General features: G+C 45.9%; 1 protein-coding gene across 5 annotated transcripts; it reads left to right on the plus strand.

The window, feature by feature from the left end:
• The first annotated feature begins 608 nt into the window (after positions 1-608).
• tbc1d5 (TBC1 domain family, member 5) lies at positions 609-19421 on the plus strand. 5 transcript variants are annotated; one of them, XM_056583424.1, is made up of 24 exons: positions 609-701; positions 4218-4270; positions 4929-5044; positions 6251-6308; positions 6708-6816; positions 7310-7399; positions 7541-7615; positions 8136-8203; positions 8302-8404; positions 8762-8850; positions 9031-9081; positions 9454-9523; positions 10237-10409; positions 10874-11016; positions 11430-11536; positions 12208-12293; positions 12507-12820; positions 13482-13544; positions 14185-14396; positions 15414-15513; positions 15799-15878; positions 16146-16463; positions 17253-17604; positions 17875-19420. In XM_056583424.1, exons 3-23 carry the CDS (start codon positions 4948-4950, stop codon positions 17559-17561), a joined length of 2715 nt encoding a protein of 904 aa, XP_056439399.1. In that variant the 5' UTR covers positions 609-701; positions 4218-4270; positions 4929-4947; the 3' UTR covers positions 17562-17604; positions 17875-19420. The 5 variants fall into 5 exon arrangements, with proteins under 5 accessions (XP_056439399.1, XP_056439398.1, XP_056439401.1 ...); XM_056583423.1 differs by having other exon boundaries at positions 17253-19421; XM_056583426.1 differs by having other exon boundaries at positions 13488-13544; positions 17253-19421.
• The last annotated feature ends 195 nt before the right edge of the window (positions 19422-19616 follow it).

A 19616-nucleotide genomic window follows, 5' to 3' on the forward strand; every position in this document is an offset into this window, starting at 1 on the left:
ACACACACACACACACACACACACACACACACACGCACATATACACGCACGTACGGACACGTTCACAGTCACGAATGCACGCACTCATACTCACAGTTCAACTTGCCTCTGGATTAGTTATTGCTATAATGCTGCCACCTTCGCTTCATCAAAGTGAATTATATTTCGCAATTATAACATTTAAACCTAACCTAATAGAGGTGCGCTATAAATAAGCGTAGTTTGATGGGACTGATGAGTGCAGTTACTGTCTTGAGATCGTGTTGATTAACATCCAAGGTTTTTATTATTACAAAAATGTTTATTGTCTCTTGGTGTTTGTTTCATTAACTAAATCGTTGCGCAGAATCCAGGGGTAGGAAATATTTGCGCGTCGCTTCTAAACGAGTTTAAATGTGTTTATGAAGTTACCGATTTTTATATAAGCTCGGGTTGTGCTCGGCGCTTACTTTCCAACGGGTTGTTAAGAGGACGGTTCTGGCGGGCCTACAACATTTTACAGTGGAATACACCAACAACGACCCAAGATGATCTTATCATCTCCGCGGGCAGAACCTGGTACACACACGCCCAAAAAAGTGCACGCCCCGGTCACGTGAGCCGTCAGCTGTGCTTCAGCACATCCGCCTGACTCGCCTGTGTTTACAAATCAGCAGACACGGCAACACGACGGAATGGCGAGACCTGCGTGATTCATACAGGTAGCTGGACTTACGGTAGAGGTTCAAAACACACTGTGAAATGAAAGGCTGTATTCTCCTCGTCCGCTGTTGACATACGTATGTTTACCGGCTTGTGTGTGTTTGACTTTGAGGCTTCGCTTGGGGGTAGGAAGTCTGTCGGAAGTGGCTAGGCCCACGCGACGGCTTGTGCAAGAGCAGCTACAGCTAGCGCTAGCTCGCCGCCTAGCTTTCGATCTTCCCTTCACTCAGGCCAACTATGGCTGACACATTGTCATGTGTCAGTTTAAAAAAATACTGTCTGCATGCATTGTCTGTCTTTCTGTCTCTGGTACGGTGTCGTGCGATGCACATGGCCTGCTGGCAGGCTGTCTGGATACAGAATAGTTGCGGGCGTTATGTCTGCTTACCAAATCCAACAGGGCATCGATAATCCCGTGGTCTGTTTCAATCAATGTCGCTTTGTGTACAGTACACCGCCTGTTTTGACATGTAAATGCAAGATAATGTTGCCAGAAATGTATTTCATGCAAACGTTGGGTCAGATGGAAATGTTCCGTCCTACAGTTTAGCCTTCATGCAAAGTGAGGTACAGACCACGGACGAGGTACATTGACAACCGATATTTTAAGTAAGTTGGTACATTACTGAATGCTACTGAAAGCCTTGTCCAATGGTGAGAGTTGACTTTACAACACCCGACCACAGAAATATAGTACATAATGTTTTGATCCAATCCCCCCCCCCCCCCCCCCCACAGTCCAGTTATACAGGACTGCAAGCATCTGCAGACCATAAACTGTAGTTTGAAACCGTATCGAGTAACTTTAGTAGTGTTCTTATTGTATTGATCATAATTGACTTTCAATGTCTTTCAGATGTTTATTTTGTGTACTGTGGTCAGCACAAGTAATATGTATTTGTATGAAACAATATAACTATATAGTTAGCTATATAGTCTGTCCATGGTGTTGGTCTTGCTTTAGTTGGAGGCCCCTACACAAAGAATTAGCCTCCTGGGACTGATCATGTGACAGTGCAGGCCGCTGAGCAGTAATGTGTGCGGACGTTAAACATGTGAGTTTCTTCTTGGAAGGAGGGCTTTTCTTTTGACTTCAGCGTTCTTCCTCACATAACTACCTAGGAATGTGCAAATATGGCCGAATCCAACATTCCTTTCTCTATGATCTATCAGTGTCATTGTCTTCTGTTTTAATGTACTTTGAATTTGTTGAATTGTAGTGTATTTGAGAAAACGTGCACTATTTTTAAACCTATATTTATCTAAACTGTGGAAACAATTAGGTGTGTGTGTGTGGCTTTTTGAGTCAAACCTTATACTGTCATTATTTAATACCCATTAGAGAAAAAGATCAATTCACCTCAACAGATCAATTTAGAAGCTTTGCTTGCTATGTCCAATGTACTTGCTGAAGGTTGTTCTCTCTGGTTTCCCTGAACATAAGATACTTTGTAATATAGAACTATGGTGGTGTTTGTCACATTCTCAGCTGATCAGGGTGCCTATGATGTTTGGGCCTGCTTGAACCAAATGTGAAAATAAAAAATAAAACACGACCAGAGCTTTACAATGTAGCTGGGAATGGTTCTTTGTGGAGTATTTGAAGACCTGTTTCTGCTTGTGACACCTATGACAGACTTGGCGGCATTGACAAAGTTAGCAGCTCTCGCTTGGCAAACATTTCCCACAAAGAGGAACCGAGTAGAATTGTTAAGGTTTATTTTCAACTGTTGGTGTGTTTTAAACCAGAAAACGTAACAAAATTAGAAGTAAGAACCAAATTCAGTTTAGTCAAATACATCAGAGGCCGTAGGTCTGAAATATGAGCCGTGGCGCTTGGTTGTAAGTCTGCACACTTTGATACAGGTATACTAAGCAGATGGCAATCCATCATTTTAGCAGCAGATGGGCGCAGAACTCTGCAGTATTTGTCTATTGATTTATTTATGCCTTTCATTATGTATTGATTTGATTATTTTGTGAAATATTAATGTTTTGAATTATTGAGGTTTCTTCAGGTGACGTGCTGTAAATAATGGAGTGGTTAATTTGAGTCTGATTATTGTGTTGCAAAGTTTACCTTGTTTTTTTCTTACATTTCCAGGCGACCAACGCTCTGGCACAGTGCTAATGAGGTCAGCAGCACGCTAGTGGGAGACTAGCTTCAGGCCACACTGGGCTAAAACAGCTAGCAGGAGACTAGCTTCAGGCTACGTTGGGCTGATGCACGCTAGCAGACAAACGGCAGCCTATGATGGGCTAATGCAGCTACAGTCTTCTGTTCGCACACGTCAACTGACACACTCACAAAGATTGACATTATTATAAGCGTCACAGTTTACCAATACCCACTGCTTTCAGTACCTCAATCCAAGATGTATCACACACACAGCTGAAGTAGGCGATCTTGTGATGGGTGAGGGGAAAGCCTTAAGAATCTTTGAATGACTTGCTTATGTGGCTTGTTTTTATCTACTCTATTGCCTCATAAAGCAACTTATCTCCTTTCTGTCAAACCAATGCACGTCTTTGACTGGCAATGACAACGATGAGACAACGTGCAAGACGGCGTGCATCATTCCGCTTGTGTCTGTTACAATACCAAATTCATCATGGAAGTTTTATTCCATTTTCTTGTCAATGACGCTTTTAAAATAACCCTTTATCGAGTCTTTCTGTATTTGCGGATTATGTTTAAGATGCTAACAGCAATAATATCCTTTTTTATGAGCATTGGGAAGCAAAGGAATCGGTGACTTAAGAAAGGCATTAGTCTTGGGAAAGAACAGATGTTGCATGAGGAAAACAGGCGCATGCATTATGCATATAAAATTATTCGTGTTTTGATGCGGGCGTGCGGGCTGATTTATCGAGCCGTCTTCCGTTGGCATGGTTAATGGGTTTAAGAGATGCCTTTGTTGTGTCATTTCCATAGTTAATAAAGGCGAGGGTAGACCCTGTGTGTTAAGCCCACGGTGGAGCATAGCGGAGTTCAGTTGGCTTATGAAAGTGTTGACTACTTGGGATGCTCCTTATGGTGGTGTTGAAGAGGGAAATGCTGATGGTTCACCTGACGAGATGTTTTGAGGTTTGGCGGGCCCTTCACCAGCCAATTAAAGTCTTATTAGGCTATTTAACGACTCCTCTAATAACCTATCATCACATTATGATGCTATTCGTCTTTAATGCCTGCCATGAATCACACCTTGTCTGTCGAAACATATTGACCTCTTTTTAAGTGGTTTGTTTTTGTTTGCAGCTACTTGTGGTTCCTTCTCAGATCCAGCACTCCCCCTCACACACTCTGTATCTGTTGTATTGCTCTTAGATCTCAATAAGACACGAAAACCATCTAAAAACACCCCTGCTGTGGGTTTCGAATCCCTTGCAACTGGCACCACATGATCGTCCACAAGAAGATCCCTGTTTAAAGATCCTATTTTTAACGTGTTTTATTCCTCTGGTTTCGGTATTCTCCTGGTTCATGTTTCTTACCATGCTCTCTGTTGTTGCAGATAAGAACGATTCCATCATTCGACTGAGGGGAATCCCAACGCTCTCTCTGACGGTCAGTACTGCGGTCGACCGCTGTGTGTTGTGCTGCTGGGTGACAGTGTTTTTCTTTTAAACGGGGGTGGGTGGAGGGGGATGCCCTCTGTTCAAAATATGTACATTACGATTCCAGCCAAGACTCGCTGAGACCGGTTGTTAGTTCTTAAGGGGCCGATCACACGGAGCAGTATCGCAAGAGCCGAGAACGCTGCAAATCCGCCTTGGGAGAGCACTTTGTGCGACACGATGGGAGCGCCTTTGGAGCAAGGCTGCATGCGTAATTGTGCGTTTCACGCTGTTGTAACGATTAAAAAATGGACCCGACAAGACACCCAGCTCTGACGATTTGCTTTTATCTTTGAATAAACTATCCTATCCCTTCGCTGTCAAAACCAGCTTCTCGCCGTTGTCAGAAGGTAATGTCTTCTCTCTGATGGACGAGCGGCGATGCTGCGCGGCCAGTGCCACATATTTGACCTTGTATGCGCCGTGTAAAAAGGCCAGAAAAACGTGGTCACAAGAAAGGCGCTGCACATGCGTGCTTGTACCATAGAAAGCCAACGGCCAAGTGGGTGTCGGTTCTCTGTGTGATCGGCCCCCATGATGGGCTGCAAATGTCAGCCCCCTTTTTTATTGTCATCTTCTCTTCGTCACACCCTCCCCTCTCTTCTCAGGTCCTGCTGGGTCGCAGACATGCAGCACCCAAACTTCGAGACCCACCACCCGCTGCAGACCAGTGAGCAGCAGGAGACGGGCTTTGACCCACTGCACAACTTCAACCAGAACCACCGTGCGTCACCTCAGACCTCCACCCCCCTCCCCGTCCCTCCCTTATGCTGTCACAGTGGATCGGGGGTGGAATGCTGATCCAACCCTAGCTCCAGCCCACCTCTAAAACCGCTGTCCATTGCAATCCCTGGCTGTGTCTGATGTGGCTAGTACACCATGAAGTACACTTTTTCAGCGTGTCAATGAATCAAGATTCAGTTGGCCGCTTCTGCATTATGGGTATTAAGGTGCACAATATAGGGAACCAGATTTTAACGCTCAAATTTCAGACACCACAAAACAGGGAAGCCCAAAATAGTGCACTTTGTCTTTCAAGTGAGCCAATTGAACACAACCGCTGTCTACTCCTGCCTAAACACTGGTTTTACTGTGTCTGTTCACAAGCCCCTGTGTCTTTAAGTCACAAAGAATCTGTCTTCAGTTCTTCTGTGATTGAGGCCTCCAGCTCACACTTCACTTTCAGGAGAAAGTGGGAGGGGGGGGAGAGCGAGAGAGAGCGCGCGCGAGGGAGGGAAACTGGATGAGTGGAAAATTAGAGGAAGATAAGGAAGACGATGCAGATCTAGAGAGAAATTAGGGGCCGAGATTGAGCTTAACATGTTAAATATGAGTCATAAACTCCAGTTGATGACTCCCATGGGTTTTGTGTGTTATCGAGTGTGTCTGTGAAGAGGGGCGAGAGATGTTGTCGTGTTGCTCTCTGAGTGTATGAGAAGAAAGCGAGACGGTGAGGGATGAGGGGGAGGGATGAAGTTGTGTTGGCATGTTGTGGAACTGATGAATATTCATGCTGAAGGTCCCCCTAGACCGATACACTCCTGTAGCTAATGTTGATAGACAGCCCTCCCAATTGTAAGTGTGTTCTCCTGCAGGCCAAATTAGGCCTATTATCGCAGATGATGATGATGATGACAGGAAGATGTTATTTTACTTTAACCTGAGAATCTCGGCTGCGTCTCTCACGGGAAGAGAAAAGCCGAAAAAAGCAGATTGATCAGGATTGGGGAAGTGAAAAGAATAGTGGACAAAAACTCATTTTGGATCGGAGCGATCTTCATACCGGGCGACATGTTTCTATTCAGAGCATAAGCCCTCTTAGTTTTCCCTGGTGTGTCAGTGTTTTTTTCCCCCTGGTCACCTGGTAAGCGCATGACCTCCGCACGGCGGCTCTGTGCATGTGAACACGAACACTTGTGTCTCCTCACAGGGGGATCTCTGGACAGCAGTACTTACTCCCAGTCCCAGGCGACCTTCCTCTCGTATAGGTGGGTGACACCAGTAATGCCATGCGAGTCCTGCTCTACAATGTATTTGTGTTTTTAAGCTTTTTCTCATGTGTACTGAAGGGCGCCACAATACTAAAGACCTTTTTATATAGGAAGCCCTTTCGTTTTAAATAGCTTCAACTTATATATTTTTCCGCGCTGCTTGTATTTTCGGTTTTAGCCCTGTACCACACTTTGAGATTGGTAATGAAAAGCGCTTTAGGAATAAAGTTAATTATTATTAACATTAAATATGACTGTTTGTTTGGCCTCACCTGACTTGCGTTAGCTAGATAAACGAATACGGCTGCTTTTCATTCTAGCCCGTGGTTTTGTGCCTCGTGTGTGTGTCATGTGTTGTTTGTCATACGTGTGTCGTGTGTGTGTGTGTGTGTGCAGGAGAGAGTGGGACGACCTGTTCCTCAACAGTAACTACCTGGCCAGGACGCGGCAGGCTGGCCTCAGCGGGCGTCTCCGTAGCAGCCGCTTCCGCAGTGTGTGCTGGAAGGTAGGACGGAGAACCTACCCCCCCCCCATCCCCCCCTCACCCTAAACACCTCAGAATGACAAGGCCACAAGGCCCCTCCTCCTCCTTCGCTCCCCTAAATCCAACCAGCAAGGAGGAAACCTGGGACACATCAAGTAGTTGTGCTGTGACTCCCTGTCGTGAAATTCCATGTTTTAGATGCCCGACACTCAACTCCGTTTGGCTTGGTCTGTATCTGATCAGAAATTATCGGAAATCAATTCAATGATACAAAAACAATAAGCAATATTTCGACACAAACAAAGATGGTTACCGAGAACTAAGACGACAAAATAATATTTGATTTACTATTGAGTTGAAAATGTAATCATGTCATTAGGATAGATCCGTCTGTCTGTCTGTCTGTCTGTCTTTGTCTCTCTCTCTCTCTCTCTCTCTCTTACTGGAGCTCTTTTTTATTTAATGGCATGATACTTGACGGCTTGTACTTATTGTGCGGGGGTCCCCTTCTCAGTTGTATTTGGAGGTGCTTCCTGAAGACAAGGGGGAGTGGATCAACAGAAGCAAGGAGGTGCGTGCCCAGTATGAGAAGATCAAAGAGAAGGTGAGCGCCAGTAGACGGAGTAAAGGTTTACAATCCAGCATACTGCTGGCGTACTACTGTATGGACAGTGTGCGTCGGTTGAGTCCCTTTCTTATTGTCCCTCTCTCTGTCCGTTTGCTCTCTCATGCGTGTCTCTCTCAGCACATCACCAACCCACGTAAGGCCGCGGGTCAGCAGGACCTGGTAGTGAACAACCCCCTCTCCCAAGACGAAGGGGTAAGTGTTTGTGGATTGTTATCGGGTCGAGTGAACCGGCTCGATATTCAACAGTTGACCAACAAAGACCTTTTCATTCAGTGATTCTGTCCCTGCAACGCTATCCACAGCTGGCGATACCAGCCTTTTTGAGCCTGATGTCACTGCATCACGTGCTGCACCACTTTCTTCTGGCCAGCTTTATTGTTTTGCTCGGCCCACTTAATCATCAATGGACTCCCAGCGGAAAGGTTCTGGGTTCTTTCACCTTGCTGCGCATTGCTGCTCCTAAGTGGCATGTCCGTTCAAATGCTTCCTGCTCCTTGATGGCCTGTGTCTGTATTTACTGTAACGCGCTGCAGAGGAAAGCATCCATAATGCCTTCAATGAAGACTGGCAAAAACGGAAACAGTCTTCTCCGGGCACTCCTGTGAGATGCAGCTCATATCAAACACTGCCTCACAGGATGTTTCATCTACTTCGTCTCTCTCTCGCTCTCGCTCTCTCTCTCTCGCTCTCTCTCTCTGTTCCCCTCGTCTAGAGCCTGTGGAACAAGTTCTTCCAGGACAAGGAGCTGAGGAGTATGATCCGGCAAGATGTGATGAGAACGTGAGGCTCAATCTGCACACATTGACTCGACACCAGCCCTTTTGCCGCCCGAGGGGACTGAGTGTCACCAGATGTGTGTGTGTGTGTTTGTGATCAAGGTTCCCCGAGATGCGTTATTTCCAGGAGGAGGATGTGAGGACCATGCTTACAGACATCCTCTTCTGCTACGCCAGGGAGAACGAACAGTTACTGTACAAGCAGGTGGCGTCTCTTTATCGTTATCTAAACGTCTGCTGATTGCTCGGGGGGGGGGGGGGGGGGGGGGAAAACGGGAATAATGGGGTTTTGTCGATTTCCAAATGAACCAATTGTTGCTGAAGTCAACGTCACAGAATAGATTGGTTAACTCGTTTAGTGCATTTCTTTGTGTCTCTAAACAAATAATTGGCAGGGGCTTAGAGAATTTAAATGTAATAACATGTAATGTTTCAAATGTTTACATTACTATTGAGGAGAGACTTACCTTCTCTGTCTCCTTTGTCTCTACGTCTCTTTCTCGCTGTGTCTCCGTGTGTCTCTGTGTCTCTGTCTCTGTGTGCCTCAATCGCTCGACCACAGGGCATGCACGAGTTGCTGGCTCCCATCGTGTTTGTGTTGCACTGCGACCACCAGGCTTTCCAGCATGCCAGTGAGACGGCCAACCCCAGGTAGGGATCTCTCATCCACGCAGCCCCCTCTCCCCAGCTCAAAGTGCTTTGTTTCTCCCCCTTCTCGCCTGAATATCCCCGTTCACCCAGCCTGTGCTCTGTCGTAAAATTGCCCAAAATACTTGTGCCCCTTGGGGATGGGGTCGGCCTGATGGTGATTTAGTTATTTTCTGTTCCCAGCGAGGAGATGATGACTCTGCTGGACCCTAACTACCACGAGCACGACTCCTAGTGAGTAGAGCTGTGGATGTCAAGCGCCCAACGCGCCAACATAACGCGCCCGCTCATATTGAGAAATCAAATTAGTCTATAAAAAACCCAAAAGAACATTCGTTTGATTACATTTCTGGCTCTGATCGTGTTTTCTCTCCTTGGATTTCGTCCTCCCTCTTTCTTTTCCTCCTTCCTTCCTACTCTCCCAAACTGCCTTCTCTTCCTTCCCTCCCTTCTGCCGTCGTCCTCTCCTTCCTTCTTTACCCCCACCCATCCTACTCTCTCTTTCTCCCTCTCTGTATATTCTCCCCTCTGTCCATCTTTCTCTCTCTCTCTCTCTCTCTCTCTCTCTCCCATCCCTCCCTTCCCGCTCTGCCCGTGGGTTTTCAGTGCCATGTTTTCCCAGCTGATGGAGACGACGGAACCCTGGTTCTCCAGCTTTGAGAGGCAGATCAGGAAGGTCAGTCTTGTGCACGGATCTGGGAACCCTTCACGTCGTGTACCCAACGCACTGCATGATGAGGGAGCATTGCACAGGCGCAGGCCTGATAGAGTTCAGACCTGGTGCCTGAATTCAGCTCGGCCTGAGCTCGGCCATGTATGTTATCTAGACAAGTGAAAATAGGTGCGGGGTGCCTTTTTTAAAATGTCTAGTCAACACGTCAACCTACCTGACCTTTTGATCGACATGTCTGCCACCAACTAGGCGTGGTCTATATAAGGAAGTCTTTTACCTTTGTATGTTTGCACTGAGGATGGTCTGAATGGGACTGAAAACGTTTATGCAAACGTTATGCAATAAAAACGTATTGTTGCATCGGCTACATGGTGTGCGAGTTCCGCTCCTTTTATTGTCAAGAAAGGCAATTCTCTATGGTGTCTTTGAATGTATTTGATAATTTCAGCCACAGATAATTTCACTTCCTATCAGCCCTGCTGGCGGCATACTAACGCTATTTAAGGCTGCATGCTGTAACGTCACCTTCTTCACCATTACTGTATGGAAGGTTAGATCAGTCATAATGATATTGCCTTATACAAAATGGTTATAATTAATGAATGCATATAGCAGCTGCAATACACTCGCCTGGTTTTTTATTTTGTGTAGCTTCAAAGTAAATATGAGTCGATTTTTGTACATATTGTGCATAATTGATTGTTCGTGGTTTACAGGGGAAGGGAGAGATGCTGACCACCATCCCGTTTGCCCGGCCTCAGGACACCGGCCCCTCTGTTGCCATAGTGACCAAAGTCAACCGTATCCAGGACCAGCTTGTGAAGAAGCACGATGTGGAGCTGCACATGCACGTCAACCGGCTGGAGATTGCCCCCCAGATCTATGGCATGTGAGTCTGTGTGTGTATCTGTGCGTGTGCGTGTGTGTGTGTGTGTTTGTGCATGTATTATTTATTTTTAATGTTCTATACAAAAAAAATGCCTTTTAGATTGTCAATCCATAATGAGATTGTATTAAAGCACATAACCTTGCTAAAATAAAAGACCAGATGTACTTTATACTACCCTTGATGGTAATTTGGCTGTCCCAGCCAAAGTACGGGGCAGTAATAAGAATTAAAAGGGGATAAAAACATAACTTTTTTTTTTAAGAAATTTGTGTGTTTATACTGAACTATATATCTCCAAAGTGCGGGTGTGTTCAGATAGGGTTTCTAATGGTGTGTGTGTGTGTGTGTGTGTGTGTGTGTGTGTGTGTGTGTGTGTGTGTGTGTGTGTGTGTGTGTGTGTGTGTGTGTGTGTGTGTGTGTGTGTGTGTGTGTGTGTGTGTGTGTGTGTGTGTGTGTGTGTGTAGCCGGTGGGTGCGTCTGCTCTTCGGCCGGGAGTTCCCCCTGCAGGACCTGCTGGTGGTGTGGGACGCGCTGTTCGCAGACAGCATCACCCTGGACCTGGTGGACTACATCTTCGTGGCCATGCTGCTCTACATCCGAGACGCGCGTACGTACCGGGAGGCGCCCTCTTTAGCCCTCCCTTCATGGCCCGAAAATGGGTTTGACATTCTGAGCGGTTCACTCGGAACAAATCATCATCAATTTTAACTGGATTAAAAAATTAATCCACGTATATATTCAACTCAAGTAAAAGTATTTGATGTGCATTATAAGCAAGTACAGAAGGGAAATTAGTATTCATCATTGCCTAATGCGAATAATACATTATGGCTTAATCACGTAAGGCTGTTTGATTTTATATTGTTAGTTTGACTTCCTCAAAGGTCTCCCCTTTTGTTCTTGGCAGTATCAAGTGTCAATTGAACCAACTAATACAGGAAGTGTATCCTATTTCAGATCCAGATTTACATGCACTATGGGACTTGATTTCGGTGCGTTGTTTCTGTCTCTCTATCTCAGTGATTGCTAGCAACTTCCAGACCTGCCTGGGCCTTCTTATGCACTACCCTCCCATCGGAGACATCCATTCACTGCTCCACAAGGCCCTGTTCCTCCGAGATCCCAAGGTAACCAAACACGCCAACCTTTTGTGAAATGTCACTTCCTTCCTCTTTTCTGTATTTTTTTTTTTTTCCCATTATCTCTTAAACTGTCCCTCTTTCTTTCCTTCTTCCCCTGTAAACTATCAAACTTACCCTTGACTGTCAAGCAATATAGTGACGTTTTAGCACTGAAAGTGTCTAACAACCTATGACCTTGTGGTTTTTCTGTGACCGAGTCTCTTTTTCGTATTAAAGCGTCTTTCGTCTGTAAGATGTCAGTGACCGTTCAGCTCACATATGGCACAAGCCATCTTCTATTTCTTCTCTACGGTCATTGAACCACACAAACGACAACAAACAAACACCACCTCTCTCCCTCACCAAGTCCTTACTGAACTCCAGCAATCAACCTGTCACACAGCTTCTTATCCCTGTCACACCTCAGGGAGGACCACTGAATCAGAGTTAATGTCGTTGACCGGGGTCACTGTTGCATAAAAAAAACACACGCATGCATACCATCACATCATGGGGCTTCATGCATACTCAGTTTTCTATTATATTGTTCACAAATGCAAACTCTTCCCTGCAGATGACTACATGACTCTGCTAAATAATTAGAGTGGATATCCTATTTAATTGATGGGGCGCTTTACAATAAATTGTCTGTGCTTAAATCCTCTTGTTCTCTGTAGAACAATCCGCGGCCCTTCAACTATCAGTTCCAACAGAACCTGGACTACTACAAGACGAGGGGAGCGGACCTGGTCAACAAGACCCGGTAGGGAGAGACACACACTCACACATTTTGACATGGTCTAGCGGTCACGGTGTTTGACTCTCAGCAAACAAAGTTCTGCCTTCAAATGTGGTTGTCCACAGTTTACCTGTAGTCGTCGCCAAGCAACATTCATTTAGTTTATTTTTTGCAATTATAAAACAATGTTAAAACAATTTCTACGATAAACAACTGAAACCCCCCCCCCCTCTCCAGCGCCCCCGGCAGTGCCAAAGCGCCCCCCCTCAACATCAACAAGGTGTCCAGCAGCCTGCTCAACTTTGGCAGGAAGCTCATCTCCCCGGCCGTCCAGGGCAGCCCGGCCGTCTTCTCGCCCATCAACACCGAGGTGCACTCCTCCTCCTTCACCGCCGCCGCCGCCGCGCCTCCCGTCTTCTCCTCCTCCTCCACCCCGGGGCCCATGCAGCCGCCTCCGCCCCGCCCCCTGCTGGAGACGCTCAACAGCCAGGGCCCGGAGCAGCACCCGCGCCTGCTCAAGTCAGAGAGCATGCCCGCGCACCTCAGCAAAGGTGGGTGGGGGGGGGGGGGGGGACGAGAACCGACTCTAACGCAGACGGCCTCGTCTCAAACATTATAGATTGGGATGTTTTTGATTTTTTTTGATTTTTTCATATATATTGTTTTGATATAAATATTTTTTTATATGTCGTTGGGGAGAGTGTATGGGATCATTTAGTATTTGCAAGAATAAAAACCTATTGAAGCAAACATAATTTCATCTCAAAAGGAAAGCCCACAACGTTTTCAGTGCAGCAAGCATGAATTTCGCTTTTAGCCGAAATGGACACCCGAAACATGAACGAGCATTCCTTCCACTTAATAATATCCATGATTAACCTGATCATCATCGCTTTGCAAAGTGTGTGTTAACTGGTTCACTGGTGCACACACATGAACTGGCCTTTTCAGGGAGATGCCCAGCTGTGCTCAATGGCTCACTTCCCTGATTTGATAGACTTGCTTTAACCGCATGTGAAAGTTAACAAGAGCATGTGCCATGAGTATCTGAAGATACTGTGTGTGTGTGTGTGTGTGTGTGTGTGTGTGTGTGTGTGTGTGTGTGTGTGTGTGTGTGTGTGTGTGTGTGTGTGTGTGTGTGTGTGTGTGTGTGTGTGTGTGTGTGTGTGTGTGTGAGAGAGAGACATTGGACCTGACTCTCCAATGTGTTAGATGTAGTTTCAGGCGACACGTCACAGGAAACTCTCCCAGTTCAGAATTACAATGACACACAAGGTAAATGCTGCCACGGCAACTGTGTGTGTATATACATTCCTATAAACCTATCCATGTTGTCAATGCTTGTCTCCGCATGAACGCCGCCCTGCACGCACACTCTGACCTTGACATTTGCCCATACAGTACAGGCCAAAATCCGTTGGTTCATGGACCGCGTGTGATTGCCTTCAGCTAAGACTGATCACTATGTGTAGTACTTGGTACTGCCCAGCAGAGGGCAGTGTGGGACATGAGGAAACTGAAGGCATTGATACAAGGATTTCCTTGGGACAGTTTTACGACCATAGAAGTTTATTAAAGTATTCTTCATAGCTTTTAAGTTGCAGCATCATTCAAAATATAATTTTTACACAATTTAAAATGTGTCTCCATTGGCTTGCTTCATGCTGTCATTGTTTTTTTTGTGTTATTGTCCAATATTTGATCATGGCCGTCCGCGCCGATTTTAGTTCTGTTTGCAAACTGATATTATCCTACCTGCATTCAAACCTTTCATTTATTTATTTGGGTGGGGGGGGGGGGGGGGGCGCATTTTCATAGGTGAAGCGTCGTCGTAACAAAAACAACACAAACATATTTTTTTTGCACCACTTCAGGCAAACGCTTGATCTGTACCTCCGCCTCCCCTCGTCTCCAGGGCAACGGTCCAGGGCGGTGAGCTCCTCCCCCAGCGTGGAGAGCCTGGGCATCGGGGGGCGGGGTCACAGCACGGCCTCCCCTCCCCTCCCGCCCTCCAGGGGGAGCGACGCCAGCGCCGCCTCCCCGCCGCTCTCTGCCAGCAGGAAGGAGTCCTTCTTCAACATCACGCGCTCGCGCTCCCACAGCAAGAGCATGGGCAAGAAGGACAACGTGAGTGGCCCGCTGGTCGCTCTGTCTCCATGTCTCTATAGTGTCGCTCTCTATCTCAATGTCTCTATAGTGTCGCTCTATCTCAATGTCTCTATAGTGTCGCTCTATCTCGATGTCTCTATAGTGTCGCTCTCTATCTCAATGTCTCTATAGTGTCGCTCTCTATCTCGATGTCTCTATAGTGTCGCTCTCTATCTCAATGTCTCTATAGTGTCGCTCTATCTCGATGTCTCTATAGTGTCGCTCTCTATCTCAATGTCTCTATATATAGTGTCGCTCTCTATCTCCATGTCTCTATAGTGTCGCTCTATCTCAATGTCTCTATAGTGTCGCTCTCTATCTCAATGTCTCTATAGTGTCGCTCTATCTCAATGTCTCTATAGTGTCGCTCTCTCAATGTCTCTATAGTGTCTCTCTCTATCTCAATGTCTCTATAGTGTCGCTCTCTATCTCGATGTCTCTATAGTGTCGCTCTCTATCTCAATGTCTCTATAGTGTCGCTCTCTATCTCAATGTCTCTATAATGTTGCTCTATCTCAATGTCTCTATAATGTCGCTCTATCGCAATGTCTCTATCATGTCGTTCTCTGAATGTCTCTCTATCTCCATGTCTCTATCCTGTCGCTCAATTCTATGTCTCCCGATCAACTGGATCTATCTTAATGTCTCTATCATGTCTCTCTCTCAATGTCTTTCTTGTTGCTCTCTGAATGTGTCTCTCTGAATGTCTCTATATTGTTGCTCCATCTCAATGTCTCTCTTATCACGTTGCTCTCTCAATGTCTATCATGTTGCTATATCTTAATGTTGCTCTCTCAATGTCTATCATGTCGCTCTATCTCCATGTTTCTCCATCACTGGACTTTTACTTACATCGTTTTCCATTATATTCCACCTTGATTCTTGATTATATTCCACCTCTATTCTTGACTCTAACGCTGTTAATGAACTGCGTGTGACCGTTAACAAGAGCCTGTGCCTTGAGTCTCTGAAGATGCTTTGTGTGCGTGTCATCAGGAGGAAGATTTGGAGGCCCAGGTGTCCTTCCTACAGGGCCAGATCAACGACCTGGAGGCCATGAGCAAGTACTGTGCCAAGATGATGAACACGCACATCTGTGAGTCTGAGCTACTGCCGCCACTAAACCGTTTAGCCAGAGAGCTGGCTCATCATCGCCCACAAGGTCAACCTCCTCTGTGTCTGACCACCTCATAAAGCAAAGCCATCGACAGCAGGGCTTGCCTTGGTACTAGGAGCAAACAAGAATTTTGTATGGGCGCTTTGTTGATTATTTTTGGGGAACTTATTGGGGATACAATGTGTAGCTGCCAACATTAAGGAGAGGATCCCTTCGCTGGCGTGACGTTTTGGTCTTGGTTCTCTGTGTGTCTACTCTTCCCAGGTAAGATCCAGGACGTGATTCTACAGGAACACATAGAGAAGGAAGATGAGGTGCTGGTGTCCCTGGCTGGACTCAAGCAGGTGTGTGAGTGTGTCACGCAAGAGTTTAGGTTTTACAGGAAGAGAACGTTGGAGACGAGAGTGACCACTGGAGAGAGAACATAGCCTAGTGTTATCTCAGATACTTGGATGAAGGAGAGTCGAGATTATAATGACAATGAGATTTCATAGTGAGGCTTCTCCTTGAGCAAGACTCGGTCGGTCACAATAGCAAACAGATCGGATATTAGTATTCCTAAAAAAGTATTCCTTTGAACACATTCGCATCTTTCGCCTCAACCCGTCCAGATCAAAGACATCCTCAAGGGGGCGCTGCGCTTCAACCAGAGCCAGCTGGAGGCTGAGGAGAATGAGGAGATCTCCATCGCTGACGACCACTACACCACAGCCTCCAACGCCGCCGCCGCCGCCGCTGCTGCCGCCGCCGCTGCCTCTGCTGCCACCGCCACCGGCGAACGACCACCCACCAGCAGTCTACCAGGCCGCGAGTCGGAGCGCGACCGCAGCCTGAGCGTGGAAGACAAAGAGGAAGAGGCGGAGGAGGAAGAGGAAGAAGAGAAGGAGGAGGGGAAGGATCCACAGGTCCATACGCCACAAGAAAAACAGGTTAGACGGGTCAGAGTTGTAGTAAAAACAACGCTGTGTTTTTACATGGAAATATGGAGATTTGTTTTTCACTAATTACTTATGGATTAATGGCAAAATTCCTTATGGTTAATTTGATCTATAAGAGTTACAGATGGGCACAGGAAAACATTTATGGGGATTTACTGTCGCTCATTGACCAGCCTGATGCGTTTACCTGAAACTGGAGACTTTCACAGACCAGAAATATTTTTTATAGGTTTTTCTTCACTTAAAAAGATTGAGAGCCACTTTCAATTGATTATTTTTTTAATCAATTCAAGGACCCTCTGCTATACTCCCTTCCTACGCTGAAGGACATTTTAAATTGAGGTTGATTAGGTGTCGCAGTGTAATGAGAAGTCGATAAGGCGACTACATGTTCACGTTGAGAAGCTTCTCAACGTGCTTCTAAAACGTTAAGAAGCTTCTCAACATGTTCACGTTGAGAAGCTTCTCAACGTGCTTCTCAAACGTTAAGAAGCTTCTCAACATGTTCACGTTAAGAAGCTTCTCAACATGCTTCTCAAACGTTGAGAAGCACATTCTCAACGTTTTCTTGGAAGATACCTCATCATTGAGTGTTTTCTGAAAAGGGGCTTCCAATATAGAAAAAAAACGAATTTGGGAGAAATTTGTACACATACTGACTAGAATAGCTCTAAAAGGTCTCTCTACCAACACTCTGCCTCCTCCTATAATCAATGATCAATGAACTCAAATCGATCAAACCAACCGTTTTTAAAGGGCATTACCATACCACCCCACCAGGTGGCGCCACCAGCAGCTCCAGAGGGGAAGCACTTTGACGACTACATCCTGGTGTCCCAGGAGGGAGAACTGCCGGCGCCGGTCGGGGGCAGCGCCCGGGGGGGGGACATCGGCGAAGGAGGAGGCGGATCCACGCCTCCCGTCAGGAGGGGGCGGGGCTCGGTGCGTCTGGAGCCCGAGGGCTTGGCCGGGGGCTTCCAGGACCCCCTGATCGCCTGCGTGGTCACCTCTGGCTCCTCCAGCCCAGACGAGGGCTCCACCAACAGCAAAGACTCTGACTTCACCATCGTCAACCCAAATGATCTGTGAACGCGCCGCGCGCTCGGAGGACGCTCTCCCCCCTTCACCCGCGGTAAAGAATACAAACTTGCACCTGTGGACTAAAGACACTTTCCTAGCTTCGTTAGATCAGCCACTTTGCCATCGATACCTTATAACCTATCCCCCTCTCTCTCTCTCTCTCTCGTTGTTCTTTTTATTATTCTCTGACCTGAGGCTGTACGCTATCTACATTTACCTACCGTAGGCCTGTCCTCTCCCTCTATGCTTAGGCTTCCTCTGGCAACCATCTAACCTCACTCATCCCATGACTTTTAACCGTAGCGCCATTTTCTGTCAGCAGGGGTCGCCAACAGACCACGTTACTGTGTCTCGATGCCGTTGCGCTCCAAACTTCACGTTAAGAACTGGGAGTCAAAGCTCCCCAGTACTTGCCATAAGCCAACTGTACTAATTGCAAAATCTCTGGCTGTCCCCGAGTGCGGAGACATAGCCAATATTCTGTCTCTGTAATGTCTGTCATTGTATGTGAATGCGAGGGAAGACACTGTATATTGGATTCTGGCCTCTTCTGTCTTTTTCTACCAGTGCCTCAAACTGTTTTTCACTCGACGCAACTAAACCCAATGTTCTTATGTTAACGTGTTTTTTTGGTTTTGTTTTTTAAGTCTATTTTAAATCCATAGAACCACATTTACGAGTTATAAATGATTAAAATAAGTGGTAGGGAATAGGGTTGTCCTCGGTTTTTTTTACATAGATTCCAATAGAAACGTTTTACCTGTTTTACTTTGTTCTGCTATGTTTCTGCTCACCTGCAGTTAGCTATGAAAGAAGTATGCATGGAGAATGGCCCTCTTCGCTTACCATCCAATGTAATTAATTGTAGATCAATAAAAACAACATCGCTATTCCATGTTTACTCTGCTTGGAGAAACGTTATTTGTCCCACTTCTGTGGATGTCTCAGCCCACAAATCAATGTAAATGATGATCTCTTTGTATGTAGTAATAATTGTAAATTTATGGAAATATATGACATTCCTCAACTTTGTCGAACTCCCACTGCATTGTGGTAAATGTCAAGGTATTAATGGGAATGCAAATGGATGCAGCTCTGGGATTATGACCGACAAATAATTGAGAATAAGAATCACCATTAAAACTGACTTGTATACAAAGATCACTTGTATTGCGCTGGATTTTGCCTTCTACAAACTGGTCAGTTAAGCAGTAAACCCTTTCCTGTAGATTGAGTGACCACAAACTCAACAATACTTAAAAGCTAGTTTATTTCCGTACAGACTGGGTGCAGATGATGACAATATAACCTTTCACGTACACATGACGGTACATTGAACCATTTATCTATTACAAATAAGTTATGTATATGTTCTTTGTCTACAAAAAAATAGAATAACTTGGTGACTGTGGGACAGCAATCTCGATCTCGGTGCAAGGTCTAGTTCCCCATAGGCAGACCTCGGTAGAGGTCCTCAATTTATGTGAATTTAGAAAAAATAGAATCATTTGGTACCTTTTTTTTTGTTCAATTATTTTTTGTGCAACAATTGGATGCAACCCGATATCAATGCATTGAGAAACGTCACCAGAAAGTCACATTTATAATAATTTGCATACTGTTAACCACATTTTGTTCAGCCGAAACTAAAACCAGAGTGGTTTCACATTGGATTCCCGGCACAGTCTTTAAAATGCTTGATGCGGCTCACCCACTGAGAGTCTTATGTGCCAGCTCTAACTCTTACAGCTGAGAGGGACTCAGACAGTGAACATGTCAAATCGCAAGTGGGATCGCCACTTCTGAGACTTGTGTCGTTCTGAGCATGGCCAGAAGGATGACTTTGCCACTCCACTTTCTGTACTTGCTGAAGCGCAACAGTGGGGGTGGGGGGTGGGGGGTATACGAAGATACGACTCCATTGCTCTGAAGGGGCGATCAACAAAGCCATTGTTTACATTTTCACGACAATCAGTACATTTATTCTCGACGGGCTGACTTAAAATGTTCTTATTTTGGACAGTGGCTCTCCTACCATGAGAGATTACCATCAGGTGAACAGTT

Source organism: Gadus chalcogrammus, chromosome 22, assembly GCF_026213295.1.
Source record: "Gadus chalcogrammus isolate NIFS_2021 chromosome 22, NIFS_Gcha_1.0, whole genome shotgun sequence".
Taxonomy (NCBI): domain Eukaryota; kingdom Metazoa; phylum Chordata; class Actinopteri; order Gadiformes; family Gadidae; genus Gadus; species Gadus chalcogrammus.

Coding starts and splice junctions, on each gene's coding strand:
- tbc1d5 (XM_056583423.1), top strand. CDS start 4,948: ATGCAGCACCCAAACTTCGAGACCCACCACCCGCTGCAGACCAGTGAG. Junction 9,082..9,453: donor TACCACGAGCACGACTCCTA/GTGAGTAGAGCT, acceptor GTGGGTTTTCAG/TGCCATGTTTTCCCAGCTGA. Junction 10,410..10,873: donor GCCCCCCAGATCTATGGCAT/GTGAGTCTGTGT, acceptor GTGTGTGTGTAG/CCGGTGGGTGCGTCTGCTCT.